Raw genomic sequence first — 20,418 nt, 5'->3', positions numbered from 1 at the left:
AGCAGGTTGAATCGAGTCTTGCAGCTGAATGATACATAACTCACCATCTCGGTTTTGTGACTGTGCAGATTATAAAGATTCTACCTCAGCAGAGAAACATTCAGTTCAACTTCATCAATATCTTCAAGGCGAGACTTCCCTTGCAGGCTCAAATAGCCTCCACTCTAGGTGTTTTGCTAAGCCATCCGCAGAGAGTGATGGCTGATGGCGATGCTCCTGTCTGATCAGACTGCGGTGGTGAGTCTGTAGTTTTAGAGGGATTAGCCATCCTTGGTAATCTTTGCTAAAATGTGCTTTCCTACTGCCTCAGTTATTTTTTGTGTGTCCCATAGAAAGCAAGTGGTGGCTGCTATCTTACAAGAGTGGAATTGTGGTGAAATACAGTGGGGCAAAAAATATTTAGTCAGCCACCAATTGTGCATGTTCTCTCACTTAAAAAGATGAGAGGCCTGTAATTGTCATAGGTATATCTCAACTATGAGAGACAAAATGTGGAAACAAATCTAGACAATCACATTGTCTGATTTTTGAAAGAATTTATTTGGAAATGATGGTGGAAAATAAGTATTTTGTAAATATCAAAAGTTCATCTCAATACTTTGTTATATATCCTTTGTTGGCAATGACAGAGGTCAAATATGTTTTCTGTAAGTATTCACAAGGTTGTCACACACTGTTGCTGTTAAGTTGGCCCATTCCTCAATGCAGATCTCCTCTAGAGCAGTAATGTTTTGGGGCTGTTGCTGGGCAACATGGACTTTCAACTCCCTCCAAAGGTTTTCTATGGGGTTGAGATCTAGAGAGGCCTCCCGGACCTTGAAATGCTTCTTACGAAGCCACTCCTTCGTTGCCCAGGCGGTGTATTTGGGATCATTGTCATGCTGAAAGACCCAGCCACATTTTATCTTCAATGCCCTTGCTGATGGGAGGAGGTTTGCACTCAAAATCTCACGATACATGGCCTCATTCATTCTTTACACGGATCAGTCGTTCCCGGTTCCCTTTGCAGAGAAACAGCCCCAAAGCATGATGGTGCCACCCCCATGCTTCACAGTAGGTATGGTGTTCTTTGGTTGCAACTCAGCATTCTCTCTCCTCCAAACACGACGAGTTGTGTTTCTACCAAACAGTTCTCCTTTGGTTTCATCTGACCATAGGACATTCTCCCAATCTTCTTCTGGATCATCGAAATGCTCTCTAGCAAACCTCATATGGGCCCGGACATGTACTGGCTTAAGCAGTGGGACACGTTTGGCACTGTAGAATCTGAGTCCCTGGCAGCGTAGTGTGTTACTGATGGTAGCCGGTTACATTGGTCCCAGCTCTCTGCAGTTCATTCATTAGGTCCCACCGTGTGGTTCTGGGATTTTTCTCACCGTTCTTGTGATCATTTTGATCGCACAGGGTGAGATCTTGCGTGGAGCCACAGATCAAAGGAGATTATCAGTGGTCTTGTATGTCTTCCATTTTCTAATTATTGCTCCCACTGTTGATTTCTTCACACCAAGCTGCTTGCCTATTGCAGATTCAGTCTTCCCAGCTTGGTGCAGGTCTACAATTTTGTTTCTGGTGTCCTTTGACGGGTTTTTGGTCTTCACCATAGTGGAGTTTTGAGTGTGACTGTTTGAGGTTGTGGACAGGTGTCTTTTATACTGATAAGTTCAAACAGGTGCCATTAATACAGGTAATGAGTAGAGGACAGAGGAGCATCTTGAAGAGATACAGGTCTGTGAGAGCCAGAAACCATGCTTGTTTGTAGGTGACAAATACTTATTTTCCACCATAATTTCCAAATAAATTCTTTCAAAAATCAGACAATGTGATTGTCTGGATTTGTGTAGACGTTTTGTCTCTCATAGTTGAGGTATACCTATGACAACATACTCTCTCATCTTTTTAAGTGGAAGAACTTGCACAAATGGTGGCTGACTAAATACTTTTTTGCCCCACTGTAAGCTCAGAGAATGAACACAGGATAAATGTATTCCTTCACTTATTTAAAAGAAAAAAAGCAAACCGAATGAAACAACTGCTTGTCACTAAGACATAATAGAGGGCAAAGCTGTAAAGGCCTCAATGGCCTTAAGACTTTAGTGTGCAATTCAACATACTGTTATTTTTATTTAAAATACTACTTTCCAAAGGCCACCCCATAACACAGGATAACAATAAAGTGCATTTTTAAAAAGTTTGCTTTGTATGTAGTACAGAGAATGCTTTACATGAATAAAGAAAAGCAAGAAAATCAAAACTCAAGTTTATATTTATAACAAAAAGCATTAAAAGTACTCACCGTCTCAAACACTGCATAGACACTACCATAGTTTGCTCCAGGTACCAATCCGGGGCCTCCTACCAGTCCAGCACAGACATTATTCACTATGTTCCCATAAAGGTTGGGCATCACCATCACATCAAATTGCTGGGGGTTAGATACAAGCTACAAGACATAATTTAAAAAAAACTTTTGGATAAAAATTGTAGAAAGGTAACAATAGTTTTCACTTATCAGCAATAAATTAAAGTGGTTGTGCCATTTGTTCTTTTCTATGTTGAACAATACCTGGTTGATCTTGCCTGTTCCTGTGTGCCCCTAGTTTTGCTGATCACGGTAATCATGGCGGCTAATCGCTGATACCGTGGTCAGTTTATGTGCCTCCGTCATCCGGCTGTGTGTACACACAGTCTCTTCCTCTCCCCCTCTTTCTCTCCTCGTCAGTTCCATAGTCTGTGAGACAATCTCCTCCCTGCCTCTCCCCTCTCCTGCCTAAGTAGCTCTATTTACAAGCACTGGAACAGCTGCAGGGAAGTAAAAAAACATTAACCACTTCCTGACCGACGCACACCCATATACGTCACCAGAATGGCACGAACAGGTAAATGGGCGTACAGGTACGTCCCTTTAAATTTCCCACCGCTGAGTGGGACCTCCATGAGTCCAATCGCGGGTCCCGTGGACTCAATCGCTGCAGGGATACCCACAATCGTCTCATGGGGAGGAAGAACAGGGAGGTGCTAAAGTAAACAAGCATCTCCCAGTTTTGGCTAGCAACAGTTAAACTGATCTCTGCTCCCTGTGATTGCAGCAGAGATCAGTGATGTGTACAACACAGCCACGCCCCCCACAGTTAGCAACATGCCTCTAGGACACACTTAAAGCGGGATTCCACCCTAAAAAGTGGAACCTCCGCTGATCGGATCCCTCCCCCCCTCCCGTGTCACAATTGACACCTTTCAGGGGGGAGGGGGGGTGGAGATACCTGTCAAAGACAGGTATTTTCACCCACTTCCGGGCATAGACTCCCGTGGGAGTCTATGTAATTTCCTGCCCTGCCGCGCTGTCTGCTGGGACACACACGGGTTCCAGTGACAGCGCGGAGATTTCCTATTGCGCGGCGCGGCTCGCGCATGTGCAGTAGGGAACCGGGAAGTGAAGCCGATTCGCTTCACTTCCTGATTCCCTCACCTAGAATGGTGACTGCAGCAGCCGAGAGTCGAGCGATCGATCAGCCTCGGCTGCCGGCATCGCTGGAACCCGGGACAGGTGAGTGTCCATTTATTAAAAGTCAGCAGCTGTAGTATTTATAGCTGCTGGCTTTTAATATTTTTTTTTTTTGGTGGAATCCCTCTTTAACCCCTACACTGGCACCTAGTGGTTAACCCCTTCACTGCTAGTGTCATTTAAACAAGAATCAGTGCATTTATATAGCACTGATTGCTGTATCAAAGGACAATGGACAATGGTCCCAAACATGTGTCAAAAATGTCCGATGTGTCCATCATAACGTCGCAGTCACAATAAAAATTGCTGAAGGCAGCCATTACTAGTAAAAAAATATTAATAAAAATGCCAAAAAACTATTTCCTATTTTGTAAATGCTATAACTTTTGCTTATTACACATTCTTGGTAAAAAAAAAACAAAAAAACGCATTGGCCGAAACTGAGGAAAAAATTTTTTTTTTTATATAAATTTTTGGGGGATATTTATTAGAGCAAAAAGTAAAAAATAATGCATTTTTTTCAAAATTGTCGTTCTTTTTTTGTTTTGCAGCGCAAAATCGTAGGGGTGATCAAATACCACCAAAAGAAAGCTCTATTTGTGGGGGGAAAAACGGACATCAATTTTGTTTGGGAGCCAAGTCGCACGACCGTGCAAATGTCAGTTAAAGCGACGCTGTGCCAGATCGTAAAAAGTGGTCTGGTCTTAAGCCAGCAAAATGGTCCGGTCTGAAAGTGGTTAACCACCTCAATACAGTGCACTTACACCCCCCTTCCTGACCAGACCAATTTTCAGCTTTCAGCGCTCTCACACTTTGAATGACAATTACTCAGTCATGCAACACTGTACCTATATGAAACGTCTTTTTTCACACAAATAGAGATTTCTTTTGGTGGTATTTAATCACTAGTGGGTTTATTTATTTTTTGCTATAAATAAAAAATGCCGTACATTTTGTGAAAAAAATGCCTTTGTTTCCATCAAAATTTTTTGCAAGTTAATAATTTTTCTTCATACATTTTGGCCACAATTTATACTGCTACATATCTTTGGTAAAATAACCTAAATTAGTGTAAATTATTTGGTCTTTTTGAAAGTTATAGAGTCTACAAACTGTGCCAATCACTGAAAATTGATCACATTGATCAAATCTGATCAGGCCTTCAGTATAATCAGGTGTATCATTTCTTGAGACACTAACAAGTCAGGAAAGTACAAATACCCCCCAAATTACCCCTTTTTAGAAAGTAGACATTCCAAGGTAAGTAGCATGATGAATTTTTTTAAGTTGTAATTTTTTTCTCACAATTCTTTAAAAAAAAAAAAAAATCTTTATTTTGCAAACAAAATTGTCATAGTAACAGGTTATTATTCTCACAAAGCATATGCATACAACAAATTACATCCCAAAATACATTCTGCTACTCTTTCCGAGTATGGCGATACCACATGTGTGGGACTTCTACACAGACTAACCACAAAGGCCCAACATTGAAGAAGCATCTTCAGGCGTGTTCTCATTTCTCAACCACATATTACACTTTTGAAGGCCCTGGAGTACCAGGACAATGGAATTGCCCCCAAAATGACCCAATTTTGGAAAGCAGACACCCCAACGTATAATCTATGAGGCATAATGAGTCTTTTGAATGGTTCTTTTTTTTCCAGAAGTTTTTGGAAAATGTGGGAAAAAATTAAAACACTTTTTTTTTTTTTTTTTTACACAAAGTCTATTTATCAGATATTTCCAACACATAGCATGTACATAGCAAAGATGACACCCCAAAATACATTCTGCTACTCCTGAGTGTGGCGATAACACATGTGTGAAACTTTTACACAGCCTGGCCACATACAAAGGCCCAACATCCAAGTAGCACCATCAGACGTTCTAGGAGCATAAATGACACAGTTTCCTGGCAACCTATCATTTTTGAAGGCCCTCCATATTTCTAACACATAACATGTGCATACCAAGAATTACAATCCAAAATAAATTCTATTGTGGAAAGGGTAAAAAAACAAAAAGAAAAAACAAAACATTACTTTTTGCTTTTAGTAGTATCCACCAGAGCACTGGTCCAGGCAGCAGGCAGGGATGCGCTTGGCGACAGCAATGGTAATTATCCAGGCAGCCGGCAGGAATAGTCTATAGTCAGCACAAGGATATTGTCAGCACAGCAGTCCATAGAAATTGTCCAGGTAGAGACAGCCAGCACCACCATAATATTGGTCCTGTTACACTGTTACCTGCAGACACTCTCCAGCCCTTCATAAATATACTGCCTCTTGCTACAGCTAATTATTTTTCATAGTCCAGGTAGCGGTGTGGTCCGTTCATGCGGCAGGCATAGGCATGGTGGCAGTAAGTCAGCGGCAGGCTGAGGGCCACAATCACGTAAGACCTGTGCACAGGGGCACAGGGGTAAAGGCTTCAACCCACCCAAATCTCCATGAAGCCTCCGGACTCCAGACCCTAATCCAAAAACAACAATAAAAAATGTTTCCTCCATCCGGAAAAACATTTCTGGAGCCCCTCACATGTGAGACCCCTGTGTCCTAGAGTAGCAGGGCAACAGATCAGTCCAAGCGGTAGGCAAAAGCATAGTCCATAAAACAGGCCAGGGTCAGATGACGTGCAAGCAGTCCAAGCGGTAGGCATAAGCGTAGTTGGTAAAACAGGACAGGGTAAGTCCACGTGGAAGCAATCCAAACGGTAGGCAAAGGCATAGTCAAATAACAGGCCAGGGTCCGTTCACGTGGAAGGCAGTTGCATGGTTATTTGGGGAAGCATGAAAAATGGTCAGCACAGATGATGAAAATGGGGAAATGGTTAAAAATATGGGCTAATATTTTAGGGATGTATGATAAAGTTGGAAGTATTCACCAATGCAAAGGCCAGGTTGGGAGGGACACTGGGGACAATGGTAGCTGGTATCTTTTTGAAACCCTTTTTTGGTGCACACGCAACTTTTTTTTGCTGTCTTCGGCCTGTTTCAGATGGTGGAATTCTAAAGGGGAAGTGGCGCTCACAAAGTCGGCAAACAGCCTCAGAGCGAAGGTCTTCTGGGGGGGGGGGGGGGGGGTCTTTGGTGATAGATGAGGGACGTCACAACTTCTTCGATGAATTTTAGGAAGGGGCGGGGCTTTCCATGGATTTGGTGTAGACTATGTAGGAATTATAAATGGCCAAATGGATTAGATAGATTGCTACATTCTTGTACCAGAATCGGGACCTCCTTATTGACAAATCTAAATGCTGAATCATTTGATCGTTGAAATCCACCCCCCCCCCCCCATGTAGAGATTATAATCTTGGCTTTTCAATGGGACCTCGTCTTCTTTGAACCTCAATTGTAGTGTCCTCATGGATGGTGGACATCATGTGCACGTCCCTTTTATCCTTCCACCTCAAGGCCATCACTTTGTGGCATCTCAGCGATGCTCTTTCCCCCTTCGCAGCTTTTGGTTGCCAGTGATTGTGGGAAGCCATTTCTATTTTTTCTGGAGGTTCCGCAGGCCAGGGTTTTTGCAAGGTATAAGTGTCTGAAAAGGGGCAGGCTGGTGTAAAAGTTAAAAGTGGGCGGCACAGTGGTGTAGTGGTTAGCACTCTCACCTAGCAGTAAAAAGGGTCACTGGTTCAAAACTCAACCCAGACTCTGCCTGCCTGGAGTTTGCATGTTCTCCCTGTGCCTGTGTGGGTTTCCTCCGGGTACTCCGGTTTCCTCCCACACTCTAAAAGACATGCAGATAGGTTAATTGGCCCTAGTATATGAATGGGGACCTTGATTGTGGGCTCCTTGAGGGTAGGGACTGATGTGAGTGTGCAATATACAAGGATAGGGACAATTGTAGACACTCACTCAGGTTGAACTGGGTGGACTGGTGTCTTTAATTAACCTTACTAACTATGCAAGGTATATGTGATATCCTTTGTTCAGAAGTGGGTATGCCAGGTCCCATACAATTTTTCCAGTTGTGCCCATGTAGGCCGGGCACTCAGGGGGCTGGAGCTGGGAATCTCTTCCTTCATATATGCGGAACGCCAACAGATATCCCGTGGCTCTCTCACACAGCTTGTGTAATTTAATTCCATATCTGGCCCTTTTGCTAGGTATATATTGCTTTATTCCTAGCCGGCCTGAAAAGGGTACCAGGGACATAGAGCTCTGCAAATTGTTGGGAAAATAAATTTATCAGTGGGCGAAGTTTACATAACTTGTCATAATTTGGATGATTGTGGGGGGGGGGGGGGGGGCACTCGGTATTGTCTCTAAAGTGAAGAAAGCACATTATCTTCTTGTATCGGGACCTTGACATTTCGGCAGAATAAATGGCCATGTGATGGATGGGGTGGGTGGACCAACAGGCATGTCCTTAATTTTTTTTTTGTAATCCCCACGTTCAGGGTGAGGCCCATAAAAATTTTGAACTCCTCCAAATTCAGATCTCTCCACTCAAAGGGACGGGCATATGATGAGTGGGGGTTATTGGCAATATACTGCTGGGCATATAAATTTGTCTGGTCCACAACTAATTGCAGAAATATGTCGGGCAAAAACAGATGAACAAAATCGATCTCTGAAAAATTTTGGGTGTTGGTCTGCACACCTGGCTGTGCTGTGAAAGAGGAATTGGTGATGCCGAGTCGGAAGGCAGCCATGTTGGGTTGGCAAGATCATCTGGCTCTTGGGGGATGTGACACTCCAGTAGTTGGACTGGAATTTCCTGTGCTGGTACTCAGGCGTGATGTGGCAGCACTGGTACTGGGTCTGGGCAATTGTTGGTGGGGCCCATCGCCGGCGGCAAAGCTGGTACTAGGCATTTGTTCCCGGGGCCTAACGCTGGCGGCAGCGCTGGTACTGGGCCTGGGAATTTGTTCTTGGGGCCTATTGCTGGCAGGAGCTCTGGTACTGGGCCTGGGAATATAATCCTGGTTTTCAGAGGGCCTTGCCCTTTTAGGAGGGACCCATTCTTCCTCCGAATCATTTTCCGATTCACTATTCGGGTTAAATGCCGAATTCGGAATCAGAATTGGAAATAGAATTGGAATTGGAATTAGAATTGGAATCTGATGAGAATTCCCCGTTGCTCTCATCGGTCATGGAGAGGATCTAGAGCCACTTTCGTAAGATACAATCTATCTGTATTTTACTTTGAATTTGATGCAGGCATTGCACCACAAATTTTAAAGTAGCATATTTTAAAACTACCTGACTTTAGCAGACAAGTCGCAGAACCAAAAGTGTCACAAATGTATTATGAATTTGGCACAACAGAGTAACAAGAGGGATTCATGTAAAAATAATTGTGCAGCAGCTTATGGAATTCCCTCCCAATAAGTTGAATGTTTGTAGTCGTTCCTAATCATAAAGGTCCTCCAGATCCCTTATTAGCTTTGCTGCCATTCTCTGAATTCTCTTCATTTCCAGCACATTCTTCCTGAGGACTGATGACAAGAACTGGATGGTATACTCAAGATGCGTATAAGCCAATGTTTTGTAATGTGGTAGAATTATAGTCTTATCACTTGAGTAGAAACCATTTTGAAATGCATGGTAATAGTCCGCTAGCCTCGGTTGCTGCAACTTGGCATTGCATGCTATTGTTGAGCCCATCATCAACTAGGACAGGGGTCTCCAAACTATGGCCCTCCAGTTGTTCAGGAACTACAATTCCCATCATGCCTAATCATTTCTGCAACAGCTGGAGGGCCGTAGTTTGGAGATCCCTGTACTAGGACACCCAGACCCTTTTCCCATCTGTGATTTCCCAAAAGGGTCTCCTCCTAGCAAGAAATTTACATTCATATTTTTTGCCCCAAAGTACATTACTTTACATTTTTCAATAGTAAACCTCATTTGTCAAGTACTGTAGTTGGCCAACCTTTTATTTTATGGAGGCCTTCTTGTAAAGTTGCTATATCCTGTTGTGACGTTATTACCCCGCTTAGCTTTGTATTCTTAGCAAGCACTGAGATTGAACCATATATACCAACCTCAAAATTACTTATGAGCAAGTTAAAAAGAATTGGTCTCAGGACAGAGCCCTGGGGTACCCCCACTTAAAGCTCCAGAGCATTCTAAAGCTACACTATTACCACCCTCTAGATGCACACTCCTGTAACCAGTTTTCTTTTCAGGTACATACATAAATCAGAACCAGTGAATGAATGGTAAGCCCATGTACCTGCATTGTGGTATTGTCCACAATCATGCTCTCAAAAGTGATGTCTGGGTAGGCAGAAGCCACCTCCTTGCAGCATTGAAGAAAAAGGCCATCTCCCAGCTTCCTGTGAAAAAATAAAAAAATAAAAAATAACTTGAAAAGAGATCCTGAAAGCCTACATATATCATCTTGCTGTTATATCTGTATCATACATGATATTGGCCTTGTGCACAGCTGTGATCTTCTTTCTTCCTTTTTCTCTGGCCAGTTTGAAGGCATATTCTGCAATACGTAGAGAATTTACTCGGGTGATGATCTTCAGACTTTCCACAACTCCAGACACACTCTACACAAAATAAAAACAAAAATGCATTTGAATTTACTGTGCAAGTGTTTTGTACCTAAAACATTAACGTTGTGGTAAAATCGATATATTCTATGATCTTAGGTCACATCAGATGTGTGCCGATGTGTGCACCAAAAAGGGAATTCTTGGAATTTTGGTACTTCTCAGTCATATTTCTAATATCGAATTACAGACTACCCCTCATAACCTAGATCTTCAAGCAACTCCAGCTTCCTTTTCACTCTTTTCCCAGTTTTCTATGCCACTCAAACAGTTTCTCTGGAATACAGAGAGCACCACGTTAGGATCCCAAGGTGACATGGGAGGTTAAATAGGTGGATTATTATAAGCAACTCTAAAGAAAAAGTCTTTAAAAGGTAACTTTTTTGTTGTAAAGAAAAAAAAAACACCACAATTCTGTCTGGGTGATGCATGTACATTGCTTAGTATAGCCGCTAGCAGTAATCACTGTGTTCTCCCAGCAAGCACAACTCACTGCGCCAAACCCACCCCCACCTGGAGAAGACAATGGCTCCACGGGGGGATTCGGTGTCACAGATACAGTCAGTGTTGATGGGGCAATCAAACCATTTTTTTTCCCTACAAGCCTGGTACACACAGGCCAAATATCAGCCAGAACAGAACCTGCCCGACATTCGGCCCGTGTGTACATCAGCCTGTCTAAACAGAAACCTGCATGCTGAAAAAACAGCATTCAATCAGCACTGACAGCCTATGGCTTCAAGAACTGAACTGTGTGTTCTGTCAGAATAAAACAGATTAGCAGTGAGATCTCTGTACTAATGTTGCATAGTTGGAACAGCAAGCTCATCCCGAGCTCCTCAGGTTTCTTTTGTTCAGCCCACTGGGTTGAACGAAAAAAACTTAAATTGCGTACCAGGCTTAATGCAGGGTATACATTAGAGGTCGACCGATATGGGTTTTTCTCTGGCCGATGCCGATATTTAGAAATCATGGTGGCCGATAGCCGATATATGATGCCGATTTTTTGGGCCGATATGTTAGGCCGATTTTATTTTATTTATTTATTTTTTTCCTTTATTTATTTATTTATTTTTTTTAATCCCCCTTGATCTAACACACCTTTCCCACTGGGGCGTTTTTCAGGCGCTTTTGGGCTAAAAATAGCGCCTGTAAAGTTCCTGCAAAATGGCTCCCCTGCAGTCTGTGTGAAAGACAGAGTGCTTTCACACTGAGGCGATGCGCTGGCAGGATCTTGAAAAAAAAAAAGTCCTGCAAGCAGCCCGTTTGGAGTGGTGTATACCGCTCCTCCACCACTCCTGCCCATTGATATGAATGGGCACCACTGCCGAAGCGCATGCAATGCGATTTGGCAGCAGTGCTTCATGGGCACATTTAACCTCTTCCTTGGCCACTAGCTGGGTTATATGTGCCCCACTAGCAGCCAAATAGCACCGCTAAAATGATGGTAAAGAGCCGCTTAGGCCCCTTTCACACAGGACGGATCAGTAATGATCCGCCCCGTGATGATCCGCTCGCTCAGTGGGGATCGCTCCGTTGTCCCCGCTGAGCCCGCGGCGGACAGGGCGGTCTCCGCACACTGTGCAGGGACCGCCCTATCAGCTCTCCACTCTCCTCTATGGGGGATCGGATGAACACGGACCGTCTGCCCGTGTTCATCCGATCCGCTCTGCAGACGGATAGAAAAATAGGATTTTCCTCCATCTGCAGAATCGGACAGTAGCGGAGGCGGACGATATCGGGTGTCTGCGGATGTTCATCCGCAGACACCCGCTACCCCATAGGGATGAATGTATGCCCGTATTTCATCCGCAAACGGATGGATGAAATACGAACATATCGTCCGCATGTGTGAAACGGGCCTAAAACTTGCGTTTTACCATCAACGCCTGCACGCTCCAGTGTGAAAGCAGCCTTCATAAGTGATACAGAAAATTTCTTACCTTTAAACATTTATTAAACAAAACAAACCTCCAATCAGTTTACTTGTATGTATGATTTAGACAAAAAAAAAAAAAAAAACTATATATTAAATAAAAACAGGTAGTCCAAACTTTTGGACGAAAAAAAAAAAAATAGGCTAACGTTTTTATTTTATTGTTATTTTTTAAATAGTGTATTTTTTCCCCCCAAAAAAATGCATTTGAAAGACCTCTGTGCAAATGCCGTGTGACATAAAATATTGCAACAACCGCTATTTTATTCCCTAGGATCTCTGCTAAAAAAATATATATATAATTTTTGGGGGATCTAAGTGATTTTCTGGCAGAAAATACAGGATTTTTACTTGTAAGCAACAAGTGTCAGAAAAGATTTAGTCTATAACCCTTTCATGACCAAGCCTATTTTTGGAATTTGGTGTTTACAAGTTAAAATCCATATTTTTTGCTAGAAAATTACTTGGAACCCCCAAACATTATATATATTTTTTTAGCAGAGACTCTAGAGAATAAAACGGCGATTGTTGCAATATTTTATGTCACACGGTATTTGCGCAGTGGTGTTTTAAACGCAACTTTTTGGGAAAAGGGACACTTTCATGAATAAAAAAAAAACAAAACAGTAAAATTAGCCCAATTTTTTTGTGTAATGTGAAAGATAATGTTACGCCGAGTAAATAGATACCAAACATGTCACACTTTATAATTGCGCGCACTTGTAGATTGACGACAAAGTACGGTACCTAAAAATCTCAATAGGCGCCGCTTTAAATTTTTTTTAACAGTTACCAGGTTAGCGTTACAGAGGAGGTCTAGTGCTAGAATTATTGCTCTCGCTCTGACGATCGCGGCGATACCTCACATGTGTGATTTGAACACCGTTTACATACGCGGGCGCGACTTCCGTATGCGTTTTCTTTGCTTCGCGAGCTCGCGGGGACGGCGGGCGCTTTAAAAATTGTTTTATTTTTTTATTTATTTTAAAATGGCTAAATTGTTTAAAAAAATAAAATAAAAATTGATCACTTTTATTGCTGTCACAAGGAATGTAAACATCCCTTGTGACAGTAATAGGTGGTGACAGGTCCTCTTTATGGAGGGATCGGGGGTCTAAAAGACCCCCCACCCCTCCTTTACACTTCAATGTATTCAGATCGCCGAAAACGGCGATTCTGAATACCGGATATTTTTTTAAAACCGGCGCCATTGGCAGCCGAGTAAACGGGAAGTGGCGTCATGACGTCGCTTCCGTGTTTACGATGAGGAGACTGGAACGAAGCCGATTACGGCTTCGTTCCAGTTCCTCCGCAGCAGCCGGAGGCGTCGGATCACTGATCGGTGCTCCCGATCGAGCGGGAGCACCGGTAACAGCGGCGAGAGGCGGCGGGACGTCCCCTCCCGCTCCTCCGGCATAACAGCCGAGCGGCTTTTAGCCGCATCGGTTGTTATGCCTGGATAGCCAATCGCCCGCTGCAAAAAACGGTACCGGGATGATGCTTGCAGGTGCGGGCATCATCCCGGTATAACCCCCGGAAGCCGAGTACGCATATCTGCGTACGCTCGGCGGGAAAGGGTTAAATGGTTAAACTGAGAACTTCTACACACAGAGATGACTTCATTCATTCAAGTGTAAACATTGTATCTTTCTGTTCTTTTCTTGGCAGACTGCCCAGAGAGGAGGAAAGGCGTTTCTATGATGACTCAGGCAACTTACACTGACTTCTATTACAGAAGTCATTTCAAAGTCCCGCTGTAGTTCTAAATCGGCTTTTTATCAGCACAATCGGCCGATGCCGATTAATTAAAAAACGGAAAATATCGGCCGATATATCGGTCGACCTCTAGCATACATGCATAGTGCGTTTTTGTTCAACCTAAGGTTATTCACACAAGCAATGTGGATACAATGATCTGTCCCACTGCACTATTGTGTTCTGACAATACACAGATTAGAGCTACAGCCATTGGCTTAATGTACTGATCAGACGATGCTGGTTTTCCAGCAGGACCTTTCAACAGAAGCCGGTAGTTGTAGACAACAATACACGTACAGAAATTCAGCTGGTTCCTGCTGAAGCGGCCGAAGTTTGGCATGTGTAAACCAGGGGTAGACAAGCCCCAACACTGGTGCCACAAGAGGCATGCAAAGCCTCTTTTACGGGCACTCGACTCTCTCCCCATCAGCAGAGCAGCGCAGGGAAGTGCCAGTGAGACACTAATGCATTCCAATTTCAGAATTCCCCATGCCGCACCTTCACTAAGGGGAAGGCACTGTGCCCCCACACATTGTAAAAGATGGGAAACATCGTTTTGTTCTCTTAACTTCTAGTGATCGTCCACTTTTGTGATTGGGAAGAGATTGGGTGCAGTTTTGCAAGGGGGGGGTGGTCCCTGTTTCCAGGAGGATGATAACTGTCTTGGCCACTGCTAAAGCCAATCATAGTCCTTCTAGCCCCATTCACCATCTGGAGAAAATAGGATTCTTATAACAGCTTACCTTTAAAATCCTTTTCTTTAAAGTACATCACTTCAGGTTATAGGCCACCTTCAGGTGATGACACTGGCACGCCATGAATTAAAAAGTGCACTCCCTATATAAGCCCTCCCACTGGTGGGTGTACCTCAGTTTTGTAGCAAAGCAATACACGTGTATACCAAAGAAGGGATGGAACTCTGTGTCCCGTGATGTACTTCAAAGAAAAGGATTATACAGGTAAGCTGTTATAAAAATCCTATTTTCTTAACATACATCACGGGACATAGAGCCATAGTAGTTACTATGTGGGATGTCCCATAGCAATGCCAACTGAAGGGAGGGAGACAACAAAAGTAGAGAACCAAGAGACTAGAGGATTCATACTGCAGCCTGCAAGTACATAGCGCCCAAAGGCGATATCCTCATGATGGATTACATTTACTTGATAGAATCTGGTGAATGTATGGACTGAAGGCCAAGTTGCGGCCTTGCAGATCTGAGCCATGGAGGCTTGGTGATGCAACTGCCCAAGAAGCAATAACAGCCCTGGAGAAGTGTGCTTTAATATGAAAAGGAGGAATTCTCTTTAATCGTAAGCTTGACTAATCGATTTAGAAATAGCAGATTACGACGCTGCCTGTCCCCTTTTTAGGACTGGCAACACAAATAAACATATGTTTTATTAATCCAAGCGGTCACTTTCAAATAAACCATGACCGTTCTCACCACATCAAGAGAATGTAGTGACCTCCTTCCATAGAGGACAAGGTTTGCAGAACAACATCCTGGTTTAAATGAAAAACAGATACTACCTTCGGTAGGAATACAGGATGAGGTTGCAATACAACCTTATCAATAAGCCAATATGACACTTTAGAAGAAAGAGCAGCCAACTCTGATACTTTTCCTGCAAAAGATATGGCAACCAAGAAAAAAAAATTTCCTCGTCAAGAGGACCAAGGAAATATCTCACATTGACTCAAAAAAAGGCTGCTTCTGTAAGCCAACAGGACTAATTTAAGTCCCAATGGTTCAGGGGAGACCCAACTGGAGGATTAGTCTACGTTATCCCCAAAAGTTACAAACCAGAGAGTGTGAAGCAAGTGGTCGTAGAAAAAAAAAAAAAACACTGATAAGGCTAACATCTGGCCTTTGATAGAAATACAAGGATCCTACCCATGACATATTACCTGGGGTACCAACCCTTGGATTCACACCAGAAGACATACAACTTCCAGATTCTATAGAATGACACTAGAGGCCGGCTTCCTAGCATTAACCAAAAGTAGAAACTACTGAAGCTAACAGCCGACGATCTTTCAGAATGTGGGTCTCAATAGTCGAACCGCTAAATTTAGCATTTGTAAGGTAGGATGGAATACCGGATCTTGTGAGAGAAGGTCTGGCTGTAGCTGTAGGGTCCAAGGGTCCCCTACTGCCATCTTTATTATCTCGGCAAACAAAGATCTCCTGGGCCATGCAGGGGCCACAAGAATCACCTCCTTCCCTTCTTGTTTGATCCTGGGAGAAGATGCGGAAGCAGCAGAACAGGAGGGAATGCATAGCTCAACGAAAAAAATTGATCCCATGGAAAAACCAAGGCATTTGATCCGTATGCCATCGGATCCCTTATCCTTGACACAAAGTTGTCCATCTTGTTGTTAAACCTGGATGCAAACAGATCCACGTCCGGAACTCCCTTTCTTTGACAAATTGACAGAAAGATGTTGGGGTGAAGGGACCATTCTCCCGGAAACAATTGTTGGAGACTCAAGTAGTCCGCCTGCCAATTCTCTATCCCTGGAATGAAAATTGCTGATAGGCAAGGAATGTTTTCTGCTCAAGATACAATATGATTCACTTCTCTGGGCTGCACAACTTCACGTGCCCCCTTGGTGATTGATATAGTCCACAGCTATGGCATTGTCGGAGTGGATCCCGACAGGACAATTCTGTAGTCTAAGCGTTCAGGCCTCTAGGGCCAGGCGTACTGCCCGAATCTATAGAATATTGATGGGCAAGGTCCTCTCTGATTTGGACCATTTCCCTTAGACAGACGCTTCTTCTACAAAAAAAAAAAGGCAGAGGAAGGGATGCGTATGTCCTGATCGCGAGCAATGCCAGCTGACCCGACCCGGAAGTCCGCTTGTGTATGCCACTGTTTGTAGTCCCCATCACCCGAAGGCATTGTGAACCAGCAGTGTGACCGGATGATTGACAACACCACGGAGACAAAGCTACCACAACATCATGATCATACACCCCTTACCTACCCAGTAGTCGGAGCGGACGACACCATATTATATGCCTATATTTATCACAAGTTTGTGAGTGGATTTTAATCTTACTATTAATATTAAATAATAATCGTTTACTGCACTTAGAGGGCACTGTTCTCCTGTCCTTTGTTTTGTTTGCTTCTTCCAGGATTGCTCCCCAGCCCAGAAGACTGGCATCTGTTACCACCTTCCAGGTAACTGGTAGAAAGGATTTTCCTTTCTGAAAATTTTAGGATATCAACCATTAATTGAGGCTCTGATGCACTTTGGGGGATAAACGCAGTGGGAAGTCCAGAGCTTGGACAGTCTTGATTCAAGTTGACAGAATACTATTTTGCAGCAGTCTTGAATGAAACTGTGCATAAGGAACGACCTTGAAGAAGCCACCATCTTTCCCAACAATTGCATGCAAAGTCAATTAGAAGGATTCTTCTTTGTCTTGATCAACTGAATCAGTTCCCTTATGGAACTGATCCTTTCCTGGGGCGAAAACACTATGTATGATCAGCCACAAGTACCGCCATCTCCTTGATGGTTCTAAGGAGGGTTTATCTAGGTTGAGAATCCAACCTAGGTATTCCAGACGACTGTGGTGACCAAACTTTGGATTTAAGTGGGCTACCGATTGATCTATCAAGAGGAGGAGGAGCCAGAACCTTTGTAAATACTTGAGGTGCAGTAGCTAGACCAAAGGCAGAGCCACAAACTGGAAATTAAGATTTTCTACCTAGAGGTGTAGAAATTTCTTGTGAGCGGGGAAAAATGTGCACATGGAAAAACATCCTTGATGTCGATTTACGCCAGAAGTTCTCCCCCTTGTAGGATGGAGAATACTGACTGGATTGACTCCATGCGAAGGGAACGTTTCCCCATTAGAAATTCTTTGGATATACTGATTGTCTCCAAATAACCGTTCACCATAAAAAGGGAAACTGGCCAAGAGATTTTGCATTGCACTTTGGCTAACCAATTTTTCAACCATAGGATTCTATGCACATGTACCAGCCCTAGCATGAGCCGTGAGGCCTGGAGAATATAGCGTCAACTGTAAACACAACACTTCTGATATGCTGGCAAAATCTTGGGCCTGCTGATCAGGAATAACTGAGTACCTCTATGAACTGGTCCTTTAAGGCCTGAGATACTCTGAACGCTGCCAGTGCAGGATGAATGACTGAACCTGTGAGCAAAATATAGTTTTTAGAGTCAAATATATATTTTATTGTGTTTTTCCCCGTTAAACAACACAATATACATTACAGCTGGATGTTCAATACATGATAGTACAAAACCTGTCTGCATAGTAGGCATATTTTCATCGGAAACCAATGAAATCTGTATATTGCCGTAGGCTAGTATGGGTCAGTTTACCCCAACTTGTATTGCAGAACATCTGGTGGAGAATAGGAATAAGAACTTCCAGGTCTAAACCATTATAGTGTAAAGTTGAGGGGAGAAAGAATAAAGATGATAAAGTGGGGGGAGAAGTCAGAAGGCTGGGAAGTGGGGGGGGGGGGGGGGTAGTATGGAGGTGAGCAGACCTTGGTGTGACATGCTGGAGGGTCAGAAGCACAGGAGTATTCAATCCATATGAGCCATAGAGTTTTGAATTTATCAAAGGTATCATTATCCAGGGCTATCATCTCTTCCATATGCATGATGTCATTGACCACCAAAACCCAGGAGGACAGGGGAGGGGGGTGGTTGTGGTTTTCCAAAAAAGCGGTATAAGTTGCCTGGCAATAACAGTACATTTTTGTGAGGGTATGGAGCCCAGGAGCATAGACAATAGAGTTACCTCTGGAGTGGGTGTCATTGGTCGATCGTAAAGGATACTGTAGATGGTGAAAACCTAGTACCAGAGGGGTTGGATGGCTCTTCACTCACACCATATGTGGAGATAACTTCCCTCTGTGTCACCGCACCTCCAGCACAAAGTGGGGGTACAGGGGAAGATTCTATGAAGTGATTGAGGATCTCTGTACCACCTAGACACAAGTTTAAAATTCTTCTCTATTGTGTAACAAGAGATGGAGGATTTATGTGTGAAGTGGAAGGACTTTTGCCAGTCCGTTGGAGAGATCCCTTCCTAGGTCCGTGGCCCACTTCCTGGTGTAAGATGGGGGTTGGTCATGGATCAGCGAGTGTTATAATTTATAAATGGTGGAAAGTAGATGTTTGGGTGTTTCGGAGAGACAGCACGGGGGGGGGGGGGGGGGGGGGGGTTCAGTGTTGGCCCAGATGAGCAGCGGGGGGGGGGGGGGGTTCAGTGTTGGCCCAGATGAGCAGCGGGGGGGGGGGGGGGGGTTCAGTGTTGGCCCAGATGAGCAGGGGGGTTCAGTGCTGGCCCAGATGAGCAGGGGGGTTCAGTGTTGGCCCAGATGAGCAGGGGGGTTCAGTGCCGCTTATCGGCTTTTTCACTCGGGGGGGGTTCAGTATTGGCCCAGATGAGCAGCTGGGGGGGTGTCAGTGTTGGCCCAGATGAGCAGCTGGGGGGGTGTCAGTGTTGGCCCAGATGAGCAGCTGGGGGGGTGTCAGTGTTGGCCCAGATGAGCAGCTGGGGGGGTGTCAGTGTTGGCCCAGATGAGCAGCTGGGGGGGTGTCAGTGTTGGCCCAGATGAGCAGCTGGGGGGGTGTCAGTGTTGGCCCAGATGAGCAGCTGGGGGGGTGTCAGTGTTGGCCCAGATGAGCAGCTGGGGGGGTGTCAGTGTTGGCCCAGATGAGCAGCTGGGGGGGTGTCAGTGTTGGCCCAGATGAGCAGCTGGGGGGGTGTCAGTGTTGGCCCAGATGAGCAGCTGGGGGGGTGTCAGTGTTGGCCCAGATGAGCAGCTGGGGGGGTGTCAGTGTTGGCCCAGATGAGCAGCTGGGGGGGTGTCAGTGTTGGCCCAGATGAGCAGCTGGGGGGGTGTCAGTGTTGGCCCAGATGAGCAGCTGGGGGGGTGTCAGTGTTGGCCCAGATGAGCAGCTGGGGGGGTGTCAGTGTTGGCCCAGATGAGCAGCTGGGGGGGTGTCAGTGTTGGCCCAGATGAGCAGCTGGGGGGGTGTCAGTGTTGGCCCAGATGAGCAGTTGGGGGGGTGTCAGTGTTGGCCCAGATGAGCAGCTGGGGGGGTGTCAGTGTTGGCCCAGATGAGCAGCTGGGGGGGTTCAGTGTTGGCCCAGATGAGCAGCGGGGGGTTCAGTGTTGGCCCAGATGAGCAGCGGGGGGGTTCAGTGTTGGCCCAGATGAGCAGCGGGGGGGTTCAGTGTTGGCCCAGATGAGCAGCGGGGGGTTCAGTGTTGGCCCAGATGAGCAGCGGGGGGTTCAGTGTTGGCCCAGATGAGCAGCGGGGGGTTCAGTGTTGGCCCAGATGAGCAGCGGGGGGTTCAGTGTTGGCCCAGATGAGCAGCGGGAGGTTCAGTGTTGGCCCAGATGAGCAGCGGGGGGTTCAGTGTTGGCCCAGATGAGCAGCGGGGGGTTCAGTGTTGGCCCAGATGAGCAGCGGGGGGTTCAGTGTTGGCCCAGATGAGCAGGGGGGGTTCAGTGTTGGTCCAGATGAGCAGGGGGGGTTCAGTGTTGGTCCAGATGAGCAGGGGGGGTTCAGTGTTGGTCCAGATGAGCAGGGGGGGTTCAGTGTTGGTCCAGATGAGCAGGGGGGTTCAGTGTTGGTCCAGATGAGCAGGGGGGTTCAGTGTTGGTCCAGATGAGCAGGGGGGGTTCAGTGTTG

At 45.0% G+C, this 20,418-nt stretch overlaps 1 protein-coding gene across 2 annotated transcripts in view; it reads right to left on the bottom strand.

The window, feature by feature from the left end:
* The window catches only part of IDH3G (isocitrate dehydrogenase (NAD(+)) 3 non-catalytic subunit gamma), a 188,325-nt gene that overhangs the window by 39,460 nt on the left and 128,447 nt on the right, over positions 1 to 20,418 (bottom strand). For both annotated transcript variants that reach the window (XM_077478977.1, XM_077478979.1), the window contains 3 exons: positions 9,882 to 10,015; positions 9,691 to 9,793; positions 2,294 to 2,440 (listed from right to left, as the gene is read on the bottom strand). In XM_077478977.1, coding sequence (XP_077335103.1) covers positions 2,294 to 2,440; positions 9,691 to 9,793; positions 9,882 to 10,015 — 384 coding nt within the window. The remainder of the gene's footprint in view (positions 1 to 2,293; positions 2,441 to 9,690; positions 9,794 to 9,881; positions 10,016 to 20,418) is intronic.

The sequence above is a fragment of the Lithobates pipiens genome, unplaced genomic scaffold (genome assembly GCF_037356315.1).
Source record: "Lithobates pipiens isolate NorthernLeopardFrog02 unplaced genomic scaffold, aLitPip1_a1.2 Scaffold_1, whole genome shotgun sequence".
NCBI lineage: Eukaryota > Metazoa > Chordata > Amphibia > Anura > Ranidae > Lithobates > Lithobates pipiens.
Note: the sequence above shows the minus strand (reverse complement) of the source record. Positions and strands in the feature narration are given on the sequence as shown.